This window comes from Mixophyes fleayi, chromosome 10, assembly GCF_038048845.1.
Source record: "Mixophyes fleayi isolate aMixFle1 chromosome 10, aMixFle1.hap1, whole genome shotgun sequence".
Lineage (NCBI taxonomy): Eukaryota > Metazoa > Chordata > Amphibia > Anura > Limnodynastidae > Mixophyes > Mixophyes fleayi.
Window position 1 is genome coordinate 55,674,594 of NC_134411.1, and position 10,973 is coordinate 55,685,566.

General features: G+C 38.6%; 1 protein-coding gene across 1 annotated transcript; it reads left to right on the top strand.

Annotated features, from left to right (window-relative positions):
* The first annotated feature begins 216 nt into the window (after nt 1-216).
* Nucleotides 217-8,249, top strand: LOC142103371 (chymotrypsin B-like). Its single transcript, XM_075187434.1, has 7 exons — nt 217-304; nt 1,162-1,265; nt 3,480-3,559; nt 4,468-4,546; nt 4,957-5,137; nt 6,776-6,909; nt 8,025-8,249. Exons 1-7 carry the CDS (start codon nt 217-219, stop codon nt 8,184-8,186), a joined length of 828 nt encoding a protein of 275 aa, XP_075043535.1. The 3' UTR covers nt 8,187-8,249.
* The last annotated feature ends 2,724 nt before the right edge of the window (nt 8,250-10,973 follow it).

Consider the following 10,973-nt stretch of genomic DNA (forward strand, 5'->3'; position numbering starts at 1 on the left):
GCGGCAGAACCAGAGAGACCAGAACATAGACGAGGTCGGAGCGGGGACCAGCTGATAGGTAGGCCGAAGCCGCGGCCTGTAGTAGATGGAGTTGGCGGCGGCCGGAAGTCCCACATCAACGGAAGTCGACAAGCGGCAAGACCGGGTTACAGCGTCAGATACATCTCGGCGGCCGGGAGTTAGGAGAGGAGCAGAGGAGGCCGAACGGTTGTTTGGATGGCCCTCAGAGTAGAAGAGACCAGCTGGATGGAGGGCCGAAGCCGAGGTCTGCAGTATATGGAGGCTGCGGCGGCGGCGGCGGCCGGTAGTCAGGCACGGAAGAAGAGGACGAAGCCATGGAAGAGGTCAGTGGAAGGCAGCGTGGAGAGGCATCCCAGGTAAGAAATACGGGGCCCAGATGGATGTTCTAAGTAGGGCTCCAGCGGGAGCGGGAGCTCTCAGCAGACACGTCTGCACACCTTATATATATATATAAATATATATGATTCTTCTTCATATAAGGGAGATGCTCCCACATACATATTGAGTTACATAGAGAAACAGGAGAGAAGAAATGTATACATATAGGGCACTCAAAGATTCATATATTTATGTGTTCTGTTGATTACAAAATTGTATTTTATTGGTATACATTAAAAATGGAGAATGATTGTATCTCATCCTCATATTGGACCAGCAAAATATTAAAAAGGAAAATGGATTGACTAATGAGTAGTTAATTTTCTTCTGTTAAAATGGTAGCAAGGCTACCTGGCCACCTCACTGCTCACTCAATATAGCCATTGATGTTATGTTCATGTTTGTCTGAACAATCAGATAAACCCAATATACCAAATCAGATATACCCAATTACACATATTTGCACTCTTAATGTAGTAATTATGATCAGAATAATGTTTTGCTTCATAATAATATTGTATATTTTATATATTAATAATTAATATAATTCTGATATCTTATTAATTTTTGTTATGTCTCAATATAATATACATCTGTATTTGTGACTAAAATATTACTATTTATCTGTGTGATGCTAAAAAATATATATTTTATCTAAATCCACATTTGTAAATTTAATATATTAATTTCAATAAGTGTTATCCATGAAACATTACTTGAAAAAGCAACAATGTCTAATACCAAAATTGCTATTTTCACCAGGCTGCGGAATTCCCCGTATTCCCCCTGTGGTGACTGGTTATGCCAGGATTGTGAACGGTGAGGAGGCAGTTCCTGGATCTTGGCCCTGGCAAGTCTCCCTACAGGTAATATAATATAGATAAATTAATTTTATACTAGAGGTATGATAATCCAAATAATGAATATGGGATATTTTAAACTTTGTAATATAAGGATAGTAGAAGTCACCAAGCACCATGTAACTATAAAAAAATTATATGGTCTTATTTTTTTAAAGTTTTCAAATACAATAATGCAGCTGAATTTCATATTTAATACAAGTGCCCATAATCTATAGAATAAAAAGATATAGATAAAAAGAAACTTGTGTGCACATAATTATAATCTATTTCAAAATTGGAGCAGATGATTCACATTGTGATATATTATCCAGGAGTATTATCAACAAAAACAATCAGCTAAAGCTTATTGTCATCTGGATTTAAATTCCACCAACGATATCAATTGTAATTGCAAAAGTCTATAGTAAATTGCATTCTATAAGGTTCCTATAGTATATAGAGAAAAAAAACTTATATTTTTGCTAACCGTTTTGGTATGTGCCCTTTACAAGGTCTGCAGCTTGTTTTCATAAATCCCAAACCGAAAAAGTATCTTGCTGTATATCATAAAGATCTTTATTTTGTTACCTAGAGATGTCACAAACCTGTGGGTCAGGACCTCAAGTTCTGTAATCTTATTTTGGGGTTCCATGGTTATCATATATGCTATGTATTGTGAGCCTTATTTTTGGGATCCCAGAAACAATGACGCACTGATACTTAAGGCCTCAAATCAAATAAAGTTAGAGAAGGTTTTGACAAAGAAGACTACAATCATTCAGTTCTATCAAGTTTGAGGCTTGAGTGCATGTCCCCTATTGCCAATGCTCATACTGCAAATGAGAATATTTCCAGGTATCTTTACTACTTTACACATATTAGTTTCAGAAATGGAATGAGAAAAGGCATGCTCGTAAAATGTTGTTAAAGTGAGTTTAGAAATGTATCTGAGGCAGAGGTCTTCAAAAATGAAAAACAGATGGTCATGTAGATTTGGACGCAAAGTGTGGTATGCTGCATATAATATGCTTTTTACTTGTGCGCATGCAAACAATGCCCTAGTTATGGTTGTGGCCATATGAAGACAAGAGTTGCATCTTGTGCTTACAACCACTTTTGACTTCTTACAATTTAAGAGGCTTAGAAGGGGAAGGAGGGGGCTTGTAAGTGAAGACAAAATACATTAAGGGCATGTTGATGCAAATGCTACTTCTGTAGATGGAGACTCAGACACATATGCACCAATCAGAAGTGGGAAGATTTGAAGGTACTCGACCACTGGTGTAAGTTATGAATTGATAATGACGATGATCAGCTGAGGTGGCTCAACATACACATGTAAAATGTGTCTTTTTTTAGGCACAATTTCCATCTGTGTATTAGATGAAAATTGCACCCAACTTTACATGCCCTAAAGTTGCCAGTTGTTTAATTGATTAAAATTTTTTGGGTGGAAGAAGTCGTATATTAGCAGACTGTATGATATGTGAAATAAAGTTTGGTCATTCAAATCAACACGATTTGACTTTTGTTTTGCACAAAACATTGGACATATTTTGTGTTTTAAGGCAGGCAAATATTGTATTGTCTAATAATTACTTTTTACTCAGAGACATTTTCAACTATGTCACACATGGTGTCTCTGTGCTTTATGTCTTCACCCTGAATCATCCTAACCTACATAATTTAAAAAACTTTTACTTTGCTTGATAAGTAATGGATATACATACCACCCAACTGTCCCAATTTAGGCAGGACAATCATGGTTTGAGGTCTCTGTCCCGCCTTCCCGATCAGGATAGCGTTGTCCCTCTTGTGAGCAATTTGGGAGGTATGTGAGCGGCTTTCAGAGTGCTACTACTTGTGCGCCGCCCCTCCAGCAGGAGAAAGTGATCGCCATTGTTCCGGAGTCCAGCTCACCTTACATAGGATAATCAACTCTCCAAGTCTTTAGTCCCCTGCTCTATTTTTATGTATAAACTAGTTCTAGGCAATTTTCCAGGGAGGGTAGCCACACCTCCGGGATGACACAGATAAACCCCCATGATGACGCAGGCAAGCCCCCGTGATGACGTGGGCACTTGCCCTTTAGTTGACTGTCCCACTTTGATATCCTTCAGTGTTGGGAGGTATGGATATATATGTTATTTTTTATAATTTGAATTTAAATGCTGTGCATAACTACTTTCACCAGATTTAAAACATATATTTTAACCATATAATGTTTGTGCCTTGTAGGACAGGACTGGATGGCATTACTGTGGTGGTTCCCTGATTAGCAGCAACTGGGTGGTAACTGCAGCTCACTGTGGTGTTCTGTAAGTTTCATGATAACCAAATTACTCACAACTAACGTAAAAGACTATTTATTGCAGATGAAAAAAAATCAAATATCTATCCCATATGGTTGTTATAGACACGATATTGTTTTATATAAACTGACAATGTACAAAGAAAAAGCAGTGGTAATCATTTTCCCGATTACCACAAACCCAACTAGCAGTACCCCTACATAAAAAATGCGATTGGAAAAAAAATGACTGGAAAATAATACAGACTTACCAAAAAACCGAAGCTGCACATTTCCAATGGCACCAGCATGCTGACAGGAACTCATTCCAAAGACACAGCTTTCAGGCAGTTGACTTTGACGTCAATTAACAGTGCAATCTAGATAAATGTTAATTTAAAGTGGCAATGTCGGGAACCCGCAGGTTAAGTGTTTAATTAAACGGAGCAGAAGGTCAAAACCAAACGGACTGTGCAGTACCAAATCAGAAGAATGAGCCAAAGAACAAACCAGAAGTCAGCAAACCACAATGCTGCATAAGAACAAGAAGTGCTGGAGCTAGAGTGAACCAATACTCTAGCACCCTAATGGTGTTCCTGATATAGCAGGAAGCCCGAGCAACGGGACGCGATCATTTCATGCGCATGTGCATGCTGCGTGGCCTCCAAAAACCGGAAGTGCTAGTTGCTAGGCAACGGGACGCACCGAGTGGTGAAGTGTGGCGATCGTCCCCTGCACCTAGGAAGTTTGCGGGGACGGCGCCTGACACACCCTATTCTGTCTCTATGGGTACCGTCTCATCTTACCAATTTGTTTAACATTAGAACAAGATAAATATCAAATTATTTAAATGCATAATATTTTTAACAGTGTGTTTATTTCATCTCTTTGATCTCTTTAATTTTGCTACATGATGTGCTGTGTTTTTACCTATAGGAGCACTGACCGTATTGTTGTTGGAGAACATGACAGAAGCTCATCTGCTGAAGCCATCCAGTCTCTGGCTGTTTCAAGAGTGAGTGTAACTGTAGTATAGTATTTTAACCACTTTGGTGGTTACACTCACAAGTTCAAAGAAAAATCAGAATCTTTTGGGCTTTGTTTAATCTTTAAAGAGAAGTTGCATCAATAAACCTAGTGGTAAATTTAAACATAAAAACATGGCTTTAATGTTTCATTAGAATAAAATGATGAGACTAAATGAGTGATATTAATGAGTAAAATTTTTTAGTTTATTTAGAATGGGACAGGGAGATTTTTCCACATTTGCATTGTCAAACAATAACTCCAACAGTGCATTTTTGATATATATGCATAGTATAAATGTAATACTTATAAACAACAAACATATAATTAGATTGCTATTTAATATTTCTCATTTGCATACTATTATTAGAACTCACTTGTTCTTTTTATCTATTAAAGGTTTTTACTCACCCCAATTGGAACTCCAACACCATCAATAATGACATTTCTCTAGTTAAACTTGCCAGTCCCGCTGTCTTTGGTAGCACTGTATCTCCAGTGTGCCTTTCTAACCCCGGTGAGGCATATGATGATGGTCGTATTTGTGTTACCAGTGGATGGGGAAAGACCAGATACAATGGTGAGAACCAGTGATGTTTGTTTTAATATACATTCTGCAATCAGTGGCTCAATGTTCCTTAGATAGACATCTGCCCTTAAAAGGCAAAATAAAAAATCAAACGCTGGCACTTACTTTATTTGCTTGGCTCAATCATCCCAAATGTCATAGTCATAGCTACAGATAGCTTTCTTTATAAGAAATGCATCCACTCCATGTTATCTCCAATTAGGGAGCCTGCCTATTTTCCTTTCCTATGACTATAATGACTATTTTTACAGTGTCTACCCCATTCCAAGTGGTGAGAAACATCTTATTTCCAATTGCAGTGATTGTTCTCTTGCCAGTAGCATTCTTCTGGATGTGAAAAGTGTGTTACATGTCTCTGTATTGACCCTTTATATTGTATATTTGTACATGTTAATTAAGCCACCTGTAAGGCACTCTATTGATTTAACAAATCAGATTAGCCTACCTTTGGAATTTTATTCCACCATTCATTAATAAAGTAGCCCATTTCTGACATCTCAAAGTAACTGCTGATGTCACTTAAGTGATTTTTCCACTGATTTGTTTTTCTCCAGGAAAACACAGCATATTTAGTTGGTATCTTGTGGAAATTAAATGGATTTGCCTAAATGATGTCCCACATGTGGATTTGAAGCTCTTTTTTAATAACATAGCATACAGTATTTAGGTCCAATAGTAATAACAATGAAACAAACAAAAACGTCATAGAAGTCTATGCTATTTCTCCTGCATCCATCAGACAAGCAATTATATTGCTGATCAATACCTGCAAAGATATTATGTACATGTTTTCAGGCAGCATTTTATTTGTATCATATTTTTCTCTGGCAGTTTGTCCTGTGGGTTAAAACCACTAGTTCAACTGTTCTTTTTATAGAGGGGACAAAAACTACCTCCAATACTCAGTCAGGGAAGCCTTCAGAAATCATGGGGCCCAGTATGGGCCCCCTGGGCCCCCCCTCCCCAATGACCGCCCCCCCCATGAGCAACTGTAGGGGGAATGATTCCTCCACCCCTGTGAACGCATTCTGGTTCCTGGCTGTCACGGTGACAGCCAGGCTGAAGATAGAGTAGTGGAGACCAGCGGACTGCAAGACAGCGGGCCCCCAGGTAAGTATGTGTTGCGCTATTGTACCGGGCCCCTGTGAGCCCGGGCCCGGTACAACAGTTCCCCCCATACCCCCCTGATGGCGGCCCTGCTCAGGATGCATTCTACTAAATGCTTTATACAATGGTAGAATTAGGTGTGCTCCATATGCAGCTCTTCCTCTTTTTATGCATCACAAGGCTGAACTGTCCTTGTCCTAGTCCCCAGATACCGGTTGCTGCTACTTAGCCTAATGTTCTAGAACCTTTTCGATCTCAGATTTTCCCAATTGTATCCAGTTTAATGTATAAGTAGAATAAATGCTATAATGTGTTACATGCATTATTTTTCATTTACCAATATTGAATATTATCTTTTTTTTCTGCTGTCTACATTTTCAGTAGAATAAATGTATTATTGTGTGATAAAAGATTTAAATAGTTACATGGCAATTGAATTAATAAATTATTTATTTAATTTGAGTCTTTCCCAAATTATAATCATAATATAGCTGAAAGTGCTTTCTCTCTTTCTGTACTTAGCATTGTCTACACCCAACAAACTGCAGCAGACTGCTCTGCCAGTGATTTCCAATGCTCAATGTAAGAATTATTGGGGTAGCAACATCAGTGATGTCATGGTCTGTGCTGGAGCTGCTGGATCCTCTTCTTGCATGGTTTGTATCTACTTACTTAAAAAGAGACTGTTCTGTATTGCTATTTTAGCTTCTACAGTGTACAGAAATGGAATGGGAAAATTTGTTAACAGAGCTAGGAGGATGATCAGTTATAATGTGAAGTGAGACTCTAAATTTGCAAGTAGGTACTCTCCATGCTTGGCCTTTGACCATGCACTCACCTGGCTTTCAGAGTGAATTGCCCATCCATTTTCCATTATACAGTAGTGTGGATGGGAGCATGAATTATGCACTAATAGTGTGGATGGAGCACATCCGTTAGATGTGTCCTGCCACACTGAAATCACCTCCCCTCTTCTGGTCCATAAAGAAGTGGTTGTTTAAGGGAATGATGGTTAACTATAATATAGTTAATATTTGCGGTTACTGGTACTTTAATATAAATATGTTGAAGCAGAATTTATACTAGATGGTACTTACAGTTCCTGCTGATAAGCCTCTGTTGATGATGATAAATCACAATATTTGTAGCATGCATGTGTGCAAGATTTCTTTCAGATTAAAAGAAGATTTTGTCTAAAATAAAATAGGATTCATGTAAAAATATTATGCAGTGTTTACTGTTAATGCACAAATTCAATCAAAACCCTTCCTTCCAATGTGCTGAGTTAATTTATTAATTAAAACAATATTTTTAACATCAATGAATTAATTCAGTTCAGGTTATTGCATAAATTGTAATATAAACTTAATTGGTAATTTTGGTAACTGCATATTTTGTATCTGTTGGAAGAGTTCATGTTCAAAGGTCTGCAAATGCAAAACACTATTACCAACTGACATAAAAGTTTATAATACAGAATGCAAGGATACTCCACTTCAGGCTGATACATTCATCAAAAGGTCTTTGTTTGAGAAATTACTTTTATGCATCTGAACAGGAAACATGTCATTTCTGAACCTGTTTCAGATGTATAAGCTACTTTTTAAAGATTTATTATAGCATATATACAGTGAATACTCCCTCGGTTTGCCCAATTATTGCTTCAATGTTAACATAACTTGATAGGTAAATCAAGAGTACTCATATGTCTCAAAGATTCTTTATTTAAAAAACAAGAACTCAGTAATCCAAACTCTCTGTTTCAATGTAGGGTGATTCCGGTGGACCCCTTGTTTGCCAGAAAGATGGTGCTTGGACATTGGTCGGTATTGTGTCTTGGGGAAGCAGCTCCTGTTCAACGTCTACCCCAGCTGTCTATGCCCGTGTCACCGAGCTTCGCGGCTGGTTGGACCAGACTGTTGCTGCCAACTAAGCATGTAAAGAGCATATAGTAAACTTTGAAAATATGTGAGCAATAAAAATACTTGCCATCCTATTTACCATCTGTTCACTCATTTCCTATGAACCATACTATGCATATACTGGGAATTAGAATTATTGTAAGAAATCATTTGTTAGTAACTTTTTTTATTTACACTAACAGTTCATGGTTTGAAGCCATTTGAGAGATTAAGCAAGTATTTAAGTAAAATACAATTTTTTGTAATAAGCTAAACTGTGTGAAGCTACATGACAATTAGTTGCATTGGTCTATCTAGCTTTCAACTGTGGTAACCAACTATCCTGCTGAGTGTAATACAGCTATTTCATTCCTGACAGAGTCACAGAGGGATTTTCAGTTATACACAGACACACACATATAAAATGAGTTACTAATCAGAGAAGGCACTTGAGGAAAAATATTTTTACTTATTTTCATTTCTAAAAAGGTACAGAACCTCCTTCAGGGGTAACAAAAGGGTGTAGGGTCTGAGTCACATTAAATGTTGAAGAAAGTTAAATTGCCTATTGGTCCACATGGTGCATGCATTAGATTTTTCAAAAGATGTGCATGCCACTGAAGGTGGGTGGGGACTAAACAGTGGCACCTCAAAGTTTCAGCAAAAGGGGGGGTCAAAGAGGTGGATGTACAAGGGCCCACAATTTCTCTCAGCAGCCCTTCCCTCCTCTATCAATTAATGGAGCCCCACAGTCTGTTAATTAAGTTCCAAGGAAGAAAAGGACAAGATGATGGCCCAGGCACAGTTTTGTCCTGGATGAGATATGATGAGTAAACCCCCGTCCTGTCTTGATCAATTCAAAACTTTTCTGCATATGCCCCAAATATATTCAATTGCACATTACAACATATATATGACAAATAATAATGAGCAATGCACACAACACCCTAACACAATTTGCTAATAACTGTTATTATGTTTGATGATGTCAGGACGTTATAGTAGGAACCCACAGGGAAATCCTGGTATCTAGGGATTTTGGATCACACAGTCAAAAAGAGAGAGGATGGATACAATGCTATATTTATTATAAAAGATGAACATAAAATGATATCAATAGCCAACTACAAATATCACACTCTAAATCAAACCCCAAGTGCTCACCACACTTCAAACTATACTCAATGACCTCCCAGTGCGTTTAAATCTTAACAGCTATACAAATGGATAGACAGTTCTTAATATGGACCCAGCTATGCAAAGCCATTTCCTGACCAAGATGCAGTGTAATGTAGGGTACTGAGGCAGTTGCTGGAAAAATTGCATGGAAGGTACACCAGTACATTGTGAGTACCTCAGTGCCCGACCAAGCTGCTAAGTCAATACATAAGATATGTAGAATCCACTGTAACTTGTCCGCTCCGCTATAAATGTTAGTAGTCTGGCAGTTTGTGGCCCGCCAAGTTGTAGTTTGGAGAAGTGATCCTGAAGCTGTTATCATGGATGCACAGCAATGCTATACCAGTACAGAGGGAATACTTAATGTCAAACTATTAGTGTCCCATACCTTCAATGTTAAAGGCAAGTCTCCAACAACACTTGAGGCAATCCTATTCCCTCAATATAGACAGGTCCTGGCCAAGCTGAAGCTGAGTGGAATGAATGTGGTGCTCAGGCTGTTGCCAGAGCAACAAAGCCTTTGGGTCCACCGGATGTATTTGAAGATGATTTCCTGGCCAAGCTGTCTCTCTAATACACCCCAATGCTACATCCTGGCCAAGCTATCCATAGAGAGAAATCTAAGGTCAAACTCTCACAGCGATCCTATTCTTACTCGCTGGTAACAACCGCTCTGCCCATAGCTCCCTAGCAGTTTAGACCACAGATCTCAGAGTAACTCCTGATGGAGCAAAGATTCTTGGCAGCGGAGAAGAGTACTTGCGTATCAGATGCAGGATCAGACGCAAGAAATCCCTTCTTGTAGCGGTAGTTTTAGGTCAACTTTACTCGGGTTTGAAAGAGATGGAAATATGGGTTGGTGATGGGTAGGGATTAGGATTCTCCCCACATATAGCTCTCCCCGGCTGAGCTTGTGCCTTCAGGTATACTATTGTCCAAGGGAAAACAATAGATGCCAAAACTTGTATTGAGATTCCTAATCCCAGTTAATGAAGAGCAATTCCTCATTTTGACCTCTTACAAGTATTTGTGACATTGAAGCGGCTGAATGAGCAGATAACTTCCTAATGTCCCTTTTGATGCAACTACAATTTGTCTTAAATCTTTGAGTGCCGCCTCACCTGGAATCTATGTATATATACACTATATAGACAAAAGTATTTGGCCACACCTGTTAATTATTGAATTGAGGTGTTTAAATCAGACCCGTTACCAGAGGTGTATAAAATCAAGCACCTAGCTATGCAGTCTCCATTTGGAAACATTTGAAATACAAAATGGTTTGTTCTGAAGAGCTCAGTGACTTCAAGTGTGGTACTGTAATAGGATGCCTCCTTTGCAATAAAACGGTTTTTTAAATTCATCCCTGCTGGATATTCCACAGTCAACAGTAAGTGATATTATTAGAAATTGAAAGCATTTAAGAACAACAGCAACTCAGCCACAAAGCAAAAGACGACATAAAATCACAGAGCGGGGTCAACGACTGCTAAGGCACATGGTGCGTAAAAGTCGCCAATGCTCTGCTGATTGCAAAGCTGAAGAGTTCCGAACTTCCACTGGCATTAATGTGAGCACAAAAACTGTGCGTCTGGAGCTTAATGGAATGGGTTTCCATGGCTGAGCAGCTGCATGCAAGA

What these genes read in the sequence shown, in the direction of transcription:
- LOC142103371 (XM_075187434.1), top strand. Translation starts at nt 217, where the DNA reads ATGGCCCTCAGAGTAGAAGAGACCAGCTGGATGGAGGGCCGAAGCCGA. An exon ending in TGCGGCGGCGGCGGCGGCCG is followed by an intron (nt 305 to 1,161) that starts GTAGTCAGGCAC and finishes TATTTTCACCAG; the next exon opens with GCTGCGGAATTCCCCGTATT. An exon ending in AGTCTCTGGCTGTTTCAAGA is followed by an intron (nt 4,547 to 4,956) that starts GTGAGTGTAACT and finishes TATCTATTAAAG; the next exon opens with GTTTTTACTCACCCCAATTG.